Source organism: Diplotaxodon limnothrissa, linkage group LG3, assembly GCF_057381915.1.
Source record: "Diplotaxodon limnothrissa isolate DT_005_m linkage group LG3, D_limnothrissa_male_GT1.1, whole genome shotgun sequence".
Taxonomy (NCBI): domain Eukaryota; kingdom Metazoa; phylum Chordata; class Actinopteri; order Cichliformes; family Cichlidae; genus Diplotaxodon; species Diplotaxodon limnothrissa.
Genome location: NC_140598.1, coordinates 48951116 through 48967879, shown reverse-complemented (window position 1 = coordinate 48967879; position 16764 = coordinate 48951116). Strand labels below are relative to the sequence as shown.

General features: G+C 42.5%; 1 protein-coding gene across 2 annotated transcripts; it reads right to left on the bottom strand.

Annotated features, from left to right (window-relative positions):
- Positions 1–8438: 8438 nt before the first annotated feature.
- LOC146636289 (uncharacterized) lies at positions 8439–16764 on the bottom strand. 2 transcript variants are annotated; one of them, XM_085350781.1, is made up of 3 exons: positions 16716–16764; positions 15587–16408; positions 8439–13924 (listed from the first exon to the last, which is right to left on the bottom strand). In XM_085350781.1, the coding sequence occupies exons 1-3, from the start codon at positions 16762–16764 to the stop codon at positions 8439–8441; spliced, it is 6357 nt and encodes a 2118-aa protein (XP_085206907.1). The 2 variants fall into 2 exon arrangements, with proteins under 2 accessions (XP_085206907.1, XP_085206908.1); XM_085350782.1 differs by having other exon boundaries at positions 15587–16360.

Here is a 16764-nt window from a genome sequence, read left to right as displayed (position 1 = left end):
AACCCAGAGCTGTCACTTATCAAAATTTCATAAGAGTAATCGAGATAAAACTAGAAGAAAAAAACCCCTCCTTCCCTGTAATCCCAGAAGAAAGGTGTTACATGGTGCCAGACAGCTCTCCAACTTGGCTTTTCTTCCCAGATATGCAGCCACTAAAATATTCTGCAGGGGCCAGGGAAGTGGTCTCTGTGTGTGTATGTGTGGTTCATAGTGCTAAGCCTTTCCCGCGTAGAGGGTGGATATTTTGTTCTAAAATGCAATTGAAATTCTTTATCTTTGAGAGATTAAGAAAGGAAGGAGTTCAAATAAGGTAAAAAGCGTCCTTGTCCTGTTGCAGAGTGGAAAAGAGAGTGAGGGCATGAGTAATAAGTCGTGTAATACCCATTACTCCATCACAGAGATCTGGTTTTTTTCTGCTCAGTCTTATATAAAGTAGCTACATAAGGTTACCAGGTCATTCGAGGATATGCTGGATTAGGCATGCGGTGTGTGAGTTTCAGTGTGTGTAACTGCCAGTGACGCATCAGTGCACAGGAAGAGGCAGAGAAACCGCTTGCAAGTGATGCAAATACGCTAGAATAAACACTGCCTACAGCTGTACATTCACGCTCGCATCGCTACGGTGTATACATCGACAGCCATTACGCAATAAGCGAAACACATTATAGAGCGCACAGACTGTACAGAGCACATACTTGCACACACGGGGATTTGTGCGCTCATCCTCTGTGAATTTTTGACCCCTGCTCCTGGGCATTCAGACAACATCTGTTATTACGTGATCTAACTTTGATGTATTAGGCGAACATGGTAGTACTGGCTTCTCCAAATGCGGACAGAACCTCTGCCAGATGATTAAAGGGGCAACGCAAGCAGAGCCTTGAAGTGATGCAAATTGACAAACTATGAAAGAGAGGAGGAAGAGAAAAGAGAAAGATGCCAACGTGGGTGGAAAAGGGAGAGGGTGGGTGACACAAGAGTGCCAACAGATTCCACTCATAGACGTGTAGCTCTGATGGCTCTCTTCATCTTTCATCTATTTCTACCAAGGTTAGATCACTAAATTGCACTGCTGCCCCCAGAAACCTCAGGGGTCAGGGGACTCAGGTTTAAAATGCTTTATAAGTCAATCAAATAAATAGGAAGAGATGCATCTGGCTCATATGTGGAGAGCTTGGTGGGCATTTTACATGTGAATGTCTAAGGACATACAGCTTTAAAACCCATCCATGCTTTCTTGTCAGTGTGGTGCAGCAGCATGAGTAGCTGGCTTGGCAGTCACTGATGAAGACACTATGAATAGATGGGGATCTTTGTGATGCTAACTTTGTGGCTGTTAGGTTTCCCTCCACCCATTGCCGCCCATATAGAGGCGACTACAGAAGTAAAACAGATATTGAGCAACCAGCCATGACTGAAACATGAAAAGAAATAGTACACGTGAACGAGCTAATTCAGGTGAGAACAGAGAACCATGAGACAGAAGGAGGAACGGTTAGAACAACACTCAGGGAACTAAACTCTAACCTGCCGGTGTCCTGCAGGTTTTAGATCGCACCCTGAGTTAACACACCTGAATCAAAGGATTAGTTCATTACCAGGCCTCTGGAGAACTTCAAGAAATGCTGAGGAGTCATTTAGCCCTTTAAATCAGCTGTGATGGATCATGGACACATCTAAAACCTCCAGGACACTGACACTCGAGGCCCTGATGTAGAGTAAATGGCAACAAGAACTCAAATGCAATAAGAAATAGTGACCAATATTCTGTAACGACAATGAAACAGGAAACACTTTATCTGTTGACTGAGGTCTGTCTGTGTAGGCTCTTTTCGGCTGCAGTTTCCTGTCACAGTCTGAAGACATGCATGTTTTTGAGATACTATGTTTTGGTTTCAGGATCTTAAACAGACCTGAAACACTTCCCTTCCTGTCATGTGTAAATACATAACTCCTTGCACTACACACCTGTTTGTTCTCATTTCTGTGCCCCACACTCCGCCCCCTGTTTTGTAGTTTTCTCAGCATTGTCAATCACTCTCAAATGAGAGCCACTGCTGTCTTCAGTCAGCATCCCGGCTATCATCATTTTCATCAGCATCAACATTTGGTGGTTGGTCTCAGTGGTAGTGAAAGGCTAATTGGCCATAGGTGTGAATGTAAGTGTTGTAACCCTTTGATAGACTGGTAACCTGTCCATGGTGTTCCCAGACTCCTCCGCAAAGACAGATGAGATAGGCTCCGGCCCCACCACGGACCTGAAGTGAAGAAGAAAAAGAAGAACATGGGTGGATAGATTGGCTGATTATAAGACAAACAGAAAATATTTATTAATAAATAGAAAACCCCAAACTTTAAAGAAAAAAAAAGACTGTCACCAAACCCAGTCAGCAAGTGGCATTTGTCAGGTCAAGTCAAACCAAGCTTTGAATCTATATCATATTTAAAACAACCTCAGGTGACCAAAGTGTTGTACAGGCTGTGCAAAATATACATACAATTAACAACTGTAATTCAACCAGTACAGAATAAACCTAAATGAAAACATCACCGCATACACCAGTTTAGAAATAAATTAGACTATGCTCACGTGATAAAAAGTCATTTATCTTGCTAAAGAACAAGTGAAAGCCTCCGTTTCTCATCTGTTTTTAAGCCTGGATCCAGGAACGTCTTTCTTCACCACCTGTCAAGACAAAAGTTTCAGTGTGTGTAAAAAAGTTTCTCTTTGACCCAGCTGGCCAGATCCTGTTCAGCTTATTCAAGTCAAAGTACAACTATAAAAACATTTGTAGGATGTTCCACATAAGAGGTTCTGTCTTTAATATGTAAAAACTAAAATATTTTATTCTTGCTGCAATCCCCACTTTTAGAAGTCTCTCTGAATAAATAAAAGCCATATGTACATACTCTTTTTTTCTTTTTTTTCTTTTTTTACAGTGAGTGGAAGTAAATCATATCCTGATGATGTTTTGCAATGTTTTTACATTCAATGAAGCCTTGAAGGAAGAATGAATTACAGCCCTGAAAAAAAGATCCTCTGTGGACGCATCATAACTCATTCAGCCATAAGAGGGAACCGAAACACACGAACGATACAGCTCGCCTGCTGCAGATACAGAGTGATGTACATGTGCATGAAACTGCTTCAAATAAAAAAGCAGTAAACGAATGTTGCCACATTTTTACATCATTTTAGATAATTCGACACTCTCATGTGTTACACCAAAAGTTAATAACATTTAAAAAAGAAAGAAAAATGCAAATGTCTGCCCCACAGAGCACCTGTAGTGTGCAAGTTGTTGAGTTTGTCTATACTTATACTTCGCTTATTTAGCTTCTTTACCTTGTGCCACACTGGATATGAATGCTGTGAGTTTGACTCGTAACACGCTCTGACAGCTGCTCGCGCAGGACTTGATCAGCCAATCATTTGCCTCCTGACAGGTTTTCAGCCAATAGGGTGACATTAAGCCCTCGGGGTGGGTGGGTAGGTGGTGGCGGTGGTGGGGTGTGGGTCTCATTAGCTAGATTCCAGGACCTGGCTGTGGCCCACTGGAAGCGCTCAGCCAGAAAGGATGCAGTCCAGAGGGGGATTCAACATTTGCAGCATCATCTCCTCTTCCTTGTTCTCTCTCTCTCTCTTCTTTTGCTCCATCTTCAGCAGACGAGAAGGAGGAGGAGGAGGAATTTGAACTGAAGCACAAAGGAAAAAAAATGGCAGCCTCTTCGATTTTTTTTTCTGAAAATCATAAACACACTGTCATTCAACAATCATAATCTCCTAATTTTACACATTTTTCTGTTATAATTAGCTGGTTTCTCCATATATCTACATAGCTAATGCCAACAGTGCCTGCCGCTTGTGCTGTTATGCTGTTATGTGTTGTTGTTGGCTTGAAACTTTAAATCAGTGCGTCATGGTGATAAAGATACGCTCATCCAAAGCATTTGTCACACGTGACCAAAGCATCGGATTCTTTGTTGCGACTAATCATCCTCGAGCACGGTGAAGAAATCCCTATCTTGTCTTCCAGGTATTCGATCCTTGCGGTGGCTTTGTGTTTTCTGAATGGCACTTTTTTTTTTAGCAACAGCAAATGTGCAATCACAACATGAGTTGTCATAAACTGGCACCAGGCTGCCGTGCTAATTACGGTGAATCCGAATTAAACCTGGAGTATTAAAGGCACTTGAATATTAATGGAGGTGTTAAAGCGGAATCACATTTATTTCCTTCCCGGGTCAAGTACCGAAAAGAAAAAAACAGTGCTGGAAAGACCATTATTCAAATGAGAGTGCACAGACCTTAATAGAAATCAGCCAAACCATTAACTTCTGTTTTAACGCAGCCCAGTAATTTTGTTTCCAGCATTTGTGGACGTGATTGACTGAGCTGTTCCTGTCTATTGTGGTGGATGTAAATGTGGCCCTCTTCCATATTTCCCAAAAAGCCTCATTCAGGTCCTTAAAAGGTTCCAAATAAAGATAAACTAGGGTTAGCATTTTGCCTTAATCTGAAATAATGCCAGCTAAAACCGAAATGAGTGCCCAAGAGTCGTTTCATCAAGCACTGTTTTCACCATTCAGTGAGACAATCCTGATGTGGAGCACGTATTCACCTTTGAACTCACAGATATAGTGGTGATTTTTGGATGGCGAGTGACCTTGAATGGGAAGAAGAACAGGCGTGATGGATTTCCTGGGGTCACAGTTCACATAATAAACACATTTTATATGCTTCTACTTTTAAAATCCTAAACTTGTAGATTATTTGTTTTTCTCTACTAGGTGAAGGCCTATTTGTGTTTTCTGGAAGGCAAGTACCCGCATGTTTGTACACAACCATCTCTTAAGTTTTCAAGAGTTGGTACAAACATGAGAAAATGTTCCCTAAGTTTCCTAAGTGAAAATGCTTTGTTTTTGCCGGAGGTCAGAGAAGAATGGTCAGACTGCTTTCACATGATTGGAAGGAAACAATAATTCAAATGACCACTTATTACAACCAAGGTATGCAGAAGAGCATCGCAATGCACAGATGGGCTGGGGCAGAAGACCGCATCAGGTACTACTGCTGTCAGCTAAGAACAAGAAATTCAGGCTACAGCGGGCACAGGCTCAGCAGAAGTGGACAAAAGAAGATCGGAAAAATGTTGCTTAGTCTTGATTTTTGTTGCAACATTCAGATGGTAGGGTCAGAATTTGGTATAACGGAGTGACAGACCATATCTATCCATTTACAACCGCAATGTACCCATCTTTTGATGGCTGCTTCCAGAAAATAGGTGCACTTCTTGTCACAAAGCTCCGATCATCTTCAGCTGGTTTCTTAAACCTGACAGTGAGTTCACTGTACTCAAATGACCTCTACAGTCTTCAGAGCTGAATCTTCAGAATCTTCAGAGCTTTTGGGTGTGGTGAAACGGGAGATTCGCATCATGGACAAGCAGCCAACAAATCTGCAACTGTATGATTTTTTTCATGTCAATATGGACCAAAATCTTGAAGGGATGTTTCCAGCATCTTGTTGAAACTGTGTCATGAAGAATTAAAGTAGTTATGAAGGCAAAAGGTGGTTGAACATGGTAGTAACAAGGTGTACTTAATAAAGTGGCCGCTCAATGTATAATCACAGCAGTTTTTAGTCTGTAGGACAACAAAGTCTTATGTCAGTTTGTGAAATCGTTCAAAGATTGAGTGCTTTCAGAACCAAAAGAGCAACAAAGTCCATGATAGAAAGCAAATTTACAGGACTATTATTTGTTTGCTACAATATTTATGTTATACACGCACTAAGACATATGTGGTAAAGCACTAAATGCTGAATCTATCTATCTATCTATCTATCTATCTATCTATCTATCTATGGCTATTACCATTTTTTCAGAAATGCACTCCAATCAATGCAAACTTATAATCAATAAATCAAGTGTTGTGATATTATAAATAATATATGTAATGATAAATCTAAAGGATTTACAAATGAAAAAGAGCAATGCTTGTGGGATATTATAGCTGGGTTTGTGTTGGCTGCCTCATATCTTTAAGACATTATGCTAAATGTATGAAAATTATGTCTCTATCAACTTTAATTTGACAACTTTTTTCTTCCTAATTTCCCCCCAGACGCTTTGAAAGCAGGCCTGCCCTGCGGAGATGATCAAAAGAGCAGCGCTCCATCTTGACACAACACCCTCTCATCTCGCCTCTAAAGGCAGCTCGCATTGAATGGACAGATTATAAAAACATTGCTGCCATGTTAGCTACAGACCAGCACTCCCACTACATAATTATTAGCCTGATGATTGCACACAAGTGTTTTTGGATGCTGCATCTGGCTCGGCGGATGATGGAAGTTGTTGTATGTATCCACCCGCATTTTTCTGGCTGTCAAAAATTGCATTCTGAGAAAGCCGTACTTCTCTCATCAAGAGTCATAATTTACTTGTCAAAGCAGGAGTCCTCTCAGCATGTGGGAGGCTCCCTGGGGTTATAATTGCGAGACGGTTTGGTTCTCCTGAAATGCCTCCAGGCAAGACGGAGCACGGGCCTGCTACTCAGGCTTTGTGTACTCTTTCCTTTTAAAAGTAGCCATTTACACAGAAAATTGTAAAACACGGTAAAAAACGAATATATATATATATATATATATATATATATATATATATATATATATTTGAGTAGCTTCACTATACTTTCACCATCAACTCCTTATAATCTGTGACTTTCAACACTGATTACTTTGGTAATCTCTACACTGACACAAGGTCTCCACCTTGTGGATGAAGTATGAAAGTGACTTAAATGCTGCCTGCAGGTCAGCCAAGGTTCATCTAAAAAAATCATGCTCGATTATCTTATATATAGAAATATGTAAATATACATGTGTACGTGTGAGACCATGTTGGATAATTTTATATGTATATGTATTTATCCATCCAAACATCCATCTTCTTTTGCTTATCCAATTCAGGGTCACGGTTGGGCTGGAGCCTAACCCAGCTGTCACAGGGCGAGAGGCAGGGTGCACGCCGGATAGGAGATATATACTGTGTCTATATATCACTATCTATGTGTATATATATATATATATATATATATATATATATATATATATATATATATATATATATATATATATATATATATATATATAATATATATCAATACAGATATATAGGAAGATAAAGATATATATAGCTTTATTAAGAGATATAAATAGCATGATCTATAAGTTTAACATGATGAAACACATATAGATGAACTTTAGCTGACCTGCAGGCAGCATCCCACATGTTTCAAACACACCGGTGTTGTGTCGTCGTACATTTTACTCTTACAATTTTTTAACAGCCATAAAGGTTTTAGATTAAGATTTCACGTTTATCCAATAAATGACAAGCTTTTAAAACACTTTGTTCTTTATCGCTAGCGTGACCTCATAAAAACAGGAGACCACACACTTTCACCGAGGCTCAAAATTCCCCTGACGCCACGCTCAGACTGAATCCCTGGATCCAGAAGGATATAAAGGGTGATGAATTTCACAGTCCTCTTAAGAAAATAAAGATATTCCCAAGCGTCCTTGTGTCACATTGATAGGTATTTGTGAAGCTGTGATGTCAAATGTTCAGTTTTGCCTTATGTCACAGTGAGAAAGAATACATTAAAAAAATTCCTAAGCTAAGACCTATCTCCGAAAATATTTCCGTCCACATCCATCCATAACTTTCTGAGTAATCCTGGTAAAAGACAAACTACCAATCATGTAACCTCCTACACACACAGTCAGTTTGTAGTTGTGGCTCTAAATGTCAGCTCAGTCTTATGGCTAATCCTGAGTTAGTCACAGAATGTGGTGCTTGTTCATGTGCGCACACACAAACTGCCTTTTTTGTGACAGTCAGCACAGCTTTAGACTAAATGTGTTTCAGTGGGATGTGTTTTTTTCTATGTGTCACATATTTTTTCACATCGCACTTATCTTATGATAAATCTAACCCAGGCGACACAGAGAAAAGATTTTTAAACTTAGAGGCATGAGCTCTATTTTAACCCGAATCATTCTAAACCTGGAGATAAACAAATACCAAAGTATAAATGCAGCAGACCTGTTTGGATCTAGCGGTTAAATGATACTTGCTTTTTCAAACTACAGTTATTGTCCCACGTGAATCAGTTTATCAGTTCATTGTGTGGCCTGACACCCATGAGACTGTGTTATAAATGCAGCAGCTCGATCAAACACTCTAAACTCGAGGCTTGAAAGGGTAAAACTAATCAGACTGATTACAGATTATCTGTAGCAAAAATCCGGATGTGAGAGCTTATTCTTCCTTTACTCACATTTATTCAAATATTTCTACATATTAGGAGGAAATATACATTTTAACATTTTTATTTTTTGCATGATGAATTCAATCAGTTCTGTAAAAGTTTTACACCGGAAACTGCTCTCTGCTGGGCAGGGTAACAATGTCATCCATCTTGTCGAATAAGCCTTCAATCGCGGCGTTATTCTTTTTGCTGGTCAGCACATGGTACCTGCCCCCGCAGCGCTCTACGAGCCCCATCAGTTCTCCGTTCCTGAGGATGTGCTGCTCTGCGCTCTCCCCTAAAATCTCCCCCCATGTGAACAGCACCAGGGCGCGCTGCCAGATCTCCTGTCCGAGCAGGCTCATGTGCTCCTCCACGGCTCGTCTGTACTTCTGCGTGCAGGTCAGGAAGGCCGGCATGAGCAGCAGGACGACGTGGGGACCCGGGTGGCACCAGGAGATGCTGTCGAGAATGCCTTTCAGCTGAGAGGCGTTTGCCTCGTCGGGTCCGTCTCGCCACCTCAGGCTGAGCGGCTCTGCGACGGCGAGGCGCCTTCCGGCTATTTGGCCTTTCCACGACCTGAAACTAGAGCCGCTGAATTTGGGCGCTTCTCCACCCAAGATGGTGACACCAGCAGGGGAGCAGGAAGACCAGGTCTCTCCCAAAACCATCACCCTCAAATCTGACCCGGGAGAGCCTTTGTTGTTTGCTCTTGTGCGAGGTCGAGACAGGAGCTTCAAGTCGCCGATCACCTTTGCACTTTCGGCCGCTTCTTGTCTCACTTTTGTCTTCTTTGTCTCCGTCAGCGTTTCGACTTTTAGTGTTTCAAGATGACAGTTATTGCTCTCTGCAGCTGACAAAGTTGTTTTCATCCTCTGATCTTCATTATCTGAATCTTTTCCTCTTCCTCTTTCCCTCCTCTCGCTGACCTCTCGGCACTCTAAAGGCGAGCTGTCTTCCGATCTCTTATCATCAGTCCCGTGTTGTCCGTTCTCCAAAACGCTGTGCTGTCTCCGGTTCAACTCTTCCTCTCGCTCTTTGAGGTTCTGCTCCCACGTGCTCAGTTTTTTCAGCGACTCCTTTAGATTCCTCTCCTTCTTGCGAAGCTCTTCCTTCAGCAGAGTCATTTCCCTGCCCATCTCATTCAACTGCTGTGTTGTGTAGTTCACGTGCTCGTTCTGCATCTGCAGCTCCGACTTCCAATTGAGCAACTCCTGTTCTTCGTTCTTCAAGTAGTACTCCCTGTCTTTCAGCTCTTTCCCTTGGTCTTTCAGTCCTCTGACCTTCTTCTGTAGATCGTGACCGTGAGAGCTTAGCTCCTTCTGTCTGCCCTCCAGGACTTTCAGTAAGCTTTCCAGCTCCCTCTCCATTTTCTCAACATTCTGCGCCTTCTGCTGCACTTCTTGCTCGTATTTATCCTTCTCCTCTCGTTTCTTTTGTTCTTTTCTTTGCAGACTGATTTCCAGTTCTCTAAGTTCTTGTTCTTTACTTTCCAACTTTGCCTGTTTTTCGCCAAGCTCCTCCTGTTGTGCATCGACGTCGCGACGTCTTTTGTTCAGCTCTTCTTTGCTTCGTAGCAGAACTTGCTCCCTTTCACTCACTTCTTTCTCCCTTCTTAGGAATTTCTCTTCGAGCTCCTCATCCCTCGTTCTCTGTTCGCTTTGTTTCTCCATCATCTGCTTCTCAAAATGCTCTCTCAGCTCATTCATCTGCGCCTTAGTCTCATCTTCTCTCTCCTTCACCATTTCTAGCTCCACTTTTAGTTGGGCACTGGCGTCTTTTAAAGGCCCCAGCTCCAGATCTTTCTCTCTTAGCGTGATTTGGATTTCCTCGTATCCTCTGAGATATTTCCTGACCTCTTCGTCACTCTCCTTCTTCACTTCCTCACACTTAGCTCTGAGGTTGTCAGTCTCTTTTCTCATCATCTCATTTTGCTCCTGCAGCTCCTCAACTCTCTTCTGACTTAACTTGTATTTCTCTGTGATGACTTGAATGCTCTTAAGCGTTTCTTCCTCTAGCCGACTTATGGTGCCGTCCTTTTCCTGTGTGATTGACTCAATATCCTCATCTTTCATCTTGATCTCCTTTTCGTATTCCTGAATCATAGCCGTCATCTCCTTTTCCATTTTCTCAGTGAGTTCCTTCAGCTCTGACTTTGTCTGCTCGATTGTTAGCCTCAGCTGGAAGGTCTCCTTCTCATTTTCCCTGTCTCTTTGCCTGAGGCGGTCAAGCTCTTTCTCTTTCTCCTGCAGTTTTTCTGTCATTTCCGCATCCTTTTCCCTCTCTTGGTCTTTTTGCCGCTGCTGTATCTCGTCGATAGCGGATGTTTTGCGGTCGTTGCTTTCTTTCAGCTCTTCTATTTCTCTTAAGGAGCTCGCACATGTCTGTTTTGCCTCATCAATCTCGCCGTCTCTCTGTGCAAGAAGACTTTGGGCTTGTGTCAGTTCCTTTGTCTTCTTGTCGATGATCTCTATCAGCTTGTTCACCTCGTTCGCCGCTTTCTCATCCTTCACCTTCTGCTCTTCCTTCCATCGTGTCTCCCTGGAGTCGGCCAGCTGTTTGGCGCCTTCAATGTCAGCCTCCTTCTCTTTCAGTTTTCTCTCCATGTCACTTAAAAGCTGCCGTCTCATCTCCTCCATCTCTCGTTCTCTGTCTTGCAGCCGTTGCTCTGCCTCTTTCTTTTGGCTGAGAATGATTTCCCCTCTTTCTTCTTCCTTTCTTTGCAGGATCTCATCAATATCTTTAATGTGCTGTTTTAACTTTTCTATCACTCGGCTGTTTTCTTCCGCAGATTGCTCCATCTGTTTCTCGTGATTTAACTTGTCTCTTTCTCTTTCCTCTTCTGTCTGCTGCAACCGTTGCTCGAGATCCTTTAAACGTTCTTTCAACCTTTCTAATTCTGCCTCTTGTTCCTCCAGCTTTTGCTCCAAAGCTTTTTTGTAGTTCAAATAAACATTTTCTTTCTCCTCCATCTGTCGAAGCTTCTCCTTCATTTCCATGAGTTTGGATTTCATCTCCTCTGTTTCCTTTTCCTTTTCTTGCAGCTGTTGCTCAGTCTCTTGCATGTTTTTTAAGTGATCCCTTTCTTTCTCCTGCTGTTGTTGCATTTTTTCTTTCATTTCTTCCACAAACGCTTTAAACTCCTTGATCTCTTTTTCCTTCTCCTCCAGCGTTTGCTCCATCTCTCTCTTGTATTGCTCTTTGTCCTTTTCACTTTCTTCGATTTCGTTTTTAAGCTGACACTTTAACTCCTCTGTTAGCCGATCTCTCTCTTGCAGTTTTTCCAGAACGTAGTTTTCATGGTTCTGATTCAGTATTTGCTTTTCTTTTGCATGCTTTAGCTTTATCTCTTCAACTTGGGCAGCATAGGTTTCTTCCAAGTCTCTTATCTGTCTCTGTCTTTCCTGCAGTTGTTTATCTATTTCTTTTGCAAACTGTTGTTTCAGCTCTTCGGTCTCCTTTTGCCTTTCTTGCTCTACGCTCCTTAGTTTTTCAGTGTACTGTTGTTGGATCCTCTCCACATCCTCCTCCTTTTGTTTCACATTTTTATGAACTTCCTCCTGGTGTTGGGCACTTCTCGTCTCCATCAGATTTACCATCTCACTGATTTTTAGCGTCATCTCTTGATGCTGATGTTTTAAGGCCTCTATCTCCTTTTCTTTCTCCCTCATCTTTTGTTCCAGTTCTCTTTTGTGGTTTTGATGAATCATCTCTTTGTCTTTGTCATTTTCCAGCATCTTTTCTTCCATTTGTGCACGGCACTTTTCTTCTATATCTGCTATTGCTTTCTCTTTGGCCTCCACACATTCCTTCTTTTCTTTAGCAAACAGCTCTTTCAGCTCTGCGGCCTGCCTTTGTTTTTCTTGCTGTATGTTCTTTATTTCATCACCGTGCTCTTGTGCCATCCTTTCCAAGTCATCAGCTTTTTCTTTCAGCTTCTTTTCATATTCTTGCTGTTGTTGAACTTTTGCTGTCTCCATCATTTTTTCTATTTCATTAATCCTTGTGGCCATCTCTTCCTCGTGCTGCTTCCTTATGCCTTGTATCTCTGCTTCCTTCTCCTGTATTTTTACCTCCATCTCTTTCTTATGCTGTGATTTGATTTCTTCCAATTTCCTCTCCATATCTGTCTCATGTTGTTTTACGTTATTGAGAGTTACCTGTTTTTCCTCCGAGGCTTTCTTCCTCAGTTCTTCCATCAGTTTGTCTTTTTCGAGCACTTTTACTTCCATCTCACTCTTTAGTTTTTGTTCCATCTCTGCCGTCTCCCTGTTTTTTTCTTGTACTGTTCTCTTTAGAGTGTTCTCATAGTGGGTTTTAGTCCGGCTGATTTCTGCTATTAAAGACTCGTGTTTTTCAGTCCAGTCAGATATCTCTTTGTTGAGGAGCTCTATGGTCTGCCTCAGTTTCTCATATTCTTTCATCCATTCTTGTGTCTTTGCTCTAAAAGCATCCTCCCTTTGTTTCGTCTCATGTTCCTTTTCTACGCTGGCACGCTCAAGGTCGAGAAGCTTAATTTGCTGCTCCTCGGTTCTTTCCTGCAGTTCCTCAATCTCTCTCTCTTTTATCTCCAGTTTGTAAAGCAGTTTTTCCCTTTCTTGTTGAGCTTGGCTCAGTGCTATGCAGATTCTCTCCTTTTCCAGGCTCAGATCCTGAATTTCTTTCTCTCTGTCCTCTGTCAGCCATCGCATCCTGTCCTCCAGCTCACCAAAATCGTTCTTCCTCTCGCCGACCCTCATGTCTTCATCCTCCGCTTCTTCCTTTTGAATGTCAGCTTTTCCTGGAGATTTCACCTTCTTCCTTCTATCAAAGAACCATCTGATGCTCTTCATCTCCCTGTCCCTCATGTTCTTCAGCTCTGCCTCCTGACGAAGCATCTTATCTGCCATCTCCTTCAGACGCTGGTTGAACTTTTCGTTTCTTTGTTGGCTCAAATCCCTGACTTCTTGAACCAGACCGGAGAAAGCCTCGCATCTGTTCATTGTTGCCATCTTTTCCACTTTCTCTAGCAGCTCTGTCACCTTACTGGAACCTCTACCTCCTCTTCCTCCACCATCTACACTGCTGATGACGTGGTATCGCCGCCTGCACTTCTCCAGAAGCAACTGCAGGTCCCTGCCTCCACTCTGGATGTGCTGCTCAATATCCACTCCCTCTCTGAGCTGATCTCCATGGGTGAACAGCAAGATTGTGTGTCTCCATACACCTTCTCCCAGAAGTTCCAGATGTTCTCTCACATGTCCCGCTTTCACCAGTGTGTCCACCCTCAGAGTCAGCAGGAGTGCATGAGGACCCGGAGGGCACAAAGATACGCTGCAGACAATCTCTCTCTTCACTCTCTCTGGAGTTGCACCTGCCACACCCGCCTCCCAGCCCGGCGTGTCCACCACAGTCACCAGCCGCATGGCCACCTCCGCTTGTTGACGAATGCACTCTTCTGTTACGGCTCCCGACTGGAAGAACCCTGGTTTTCCAAGGATGGTGTTCCCAGCAGAACTTTTTCCAGTTTCACGCTCGCCCAGTAGAACCAGTCTGATCTCAGGAAGACGTCGAGGGGATTTGGAGAAAGACTGGTGGGCGTCCAGCTCAGAACCCTGTGGCCCATCGCCTGACAGGAAAAAAAGGGGACATTTTCAGTAAAAGAGAACTATTTTAATGCCATAACCCAGCTGTAATCTCCAAATATTTCATGTTTTTCATTTAATTTTTAATTTTTTTTGTAAAAAAAATTGCCCAGAATAATCGCTCAGGCTACATTCACACGTAAACGGGTATTTTTTTCCACCTTAAAATAATTTAAAAGTCATATTGAAAAATATCTCCATCTCCATGGATCTCAAGCACTAACTACAGCATCCCAAAGCAAGAGGTGGGGATATAACACTGACTATACTGGCCAATCAAAAGACAATAATCAGAATGTTGCAATATAAAACTCTGTCTTCTTTGTCTGTGTGTAAATGAAGACATTTCTGAAACACTTGAATGAATGAAATCTCTATTTTTTGTACAGTAAACAAAGCTACATTTACCTGAGTACTCTACGTGTTAGTACAGGCTTTATTTCTTTACAACTTGGGACTGACTTTCTCTGCTGTGCAGGTAACAAGAGAGACGTTCATCAGAGCTTTCAAGAGGAAAATCAGGTAAAACTCAGCCTTACAATAAAAACTGTAATTGTAAGATCCTATAGTAAGACAAAAACAGGCTCTGTAAGCCTGCGGAGATCTGTGTGACTCCCTGTAATTTTGGTTATAGTTAGTAGTGTTACCACTACTTACACACTAGAAAACATAGAGCCACACTTGTGTTTCTTTTCACTTTAAATCTAATAATCACATTACTTTAGTGACTTCAGTCTCTGTCAGCTTCTGAGCTTCATCCTAGCAAATACAACCTACCTAAACACAAATCAGCACTGTTATTTAGAGTTGTATTTCTGGTCTGTGACGTTTTATTTGTGCCAAAATCATGCACAATGTCTATGTCTGAACTGAACACATTGAAAAAACATTTGACAATCACTTTTTCACTTCAAGCTGTAAAGATGGATACACTCTGTGACGACAGTGATGGCTACTTCTAGCAGGATAACAAACAATTGTCACTGGTTTCTTGAACATGACGATGGGTCCACTGTATTTAAATGACCTCCCAGTCACCAGATCTCAATTTAATAGGGCACCTTTGGGATGTGGTGGAACATGAGGTTAATATCGCAGATGAGCAGCAACTGTGTGAGCTTATCATGTCAATATGAACCAAAATCCCTGAGAATTTTTCGAGTACCGTGTTAAATCTGTGTCACAAAGAATTAAGGCCGTGCTGAAGGCAAAAAGGAAAACGAACCTAATACTAGCACTAACTAATGAAACTAATGCAAAACCTTTAAAGTGATGAGAAGTCACTTAGCAGTGCTGTTTCTGTGTAAAGATAAACTCTAAATCCTGACTGAAGCTCTTCCTACAAACACATTAGGTCCATTCAAGGTGGGGGTCAAACATGGTGCTAGCAAGGTGTACCTAATAAAGTGGCTGGTGCAGACAGTGTGGATCTCAAGATAATTTTGGCACAAACTAAACTTTGTGTTTGCACCTGATGCTTGTTGAATATCATCATTTATAATTCCTCCATCTTTGTGATGCAGTGACGACTGATATTAACTTTGTTCTGGTCTCGATCAACCTTTTTTCTGGGCCTTCTAATCATATGAAATGATTTCATGAACTTAAGAAAACTTGGGAAGTGTTATAAAAATAAACAGACTTACTAATGAGAGTGGCTTTGATGGTCCCTCTCTGCATCTGCGCCTCCATCTGTCGCTGTTTCTTTCTCCTCTCCCTGGCTCTCCTCTTCCCATCGGCCTCCAGCCCCAACACGACGGTATCCATCTCTAAATGGTTGCTTCCATCCCTCTTCTTATCTACCATCTCCTCCAGCTTCCTTATCAGCTCTTTAACCTGTGTCTCATCTCCTTTGCTCCGGTTATTCACAACATGGTATCTGTTTCCACACTTCTGCAGGAGTCTTTGGAGCGACGGGCCGCTTGACACGATTCGTTGCTCCATGGTGCCCATGCCCAGTTCGTCTCCTCTGGTGAACAGCACCATAGTGTGCTCCCACACGTGTTTCCCCAGCGGCTCCAGGTGTTCCTCAATCTCTATGATGTAGTCATCTGTCACAGAAGCACAGGCCCGCACGGCCAGCAGCACAGCGTGAGGCCCGGGAGGACAAAGCGACACGCTTCTCAAAGTTTCTCTCCTCACCCAGTTTGGAGTGCTATTAAGCGGGTAGTACCACTCCCACCCAGGTGTGTCCACCACTGTGAGTTTTCGCCCCACCACATCAGCTCGCCTTTTCACACACTCCTCTGTGGGCTTCCCGCTTTCAAATCCCCCCACTCCTCCCAGTATCGTGTTGCCTGCGGCGCTCTTCCCGGTTCCTTTCCGGCCAAGGAGGACCAGCCTAAGTTCCTGAAGAGCAGGGGGGCTACTGTCTGAGGCAGGGGGGTGTTGTGGCTTCATGGTGGCCTGCAGGCTCTCATCTGTGAAGAAAGGGAGAAGTACTTCCTCAATGCACCGCACCGGATAAGCTGAATGACACAGACACAGAAATGCGATAATAGTCAGACATCTGCTCACTACTTTACTCTTAAAACTGCACCTGAAGCCCTCAGTTTCAACACCCAGTGTTACCCAACATCTGTAAGAGGACTATTATACTATGCTTGCAAATTATATACTCATTGTAACACATTAAAGCACATCTGCATCATCAAGTGAGACTGTTTATCATTGTTGTTATCAGTCTGTCTTCAGCGTCACTCAAAGGGGCCAGAGTGCAAGCTAAAATAAAAATTACTGTTTTATAAAAAAGTAAAAGATCTACAAGAAACTCACCACCGTTTGTGCTTACGGCCGGACTGCAGTTCTCATTAGTCATGTCCAT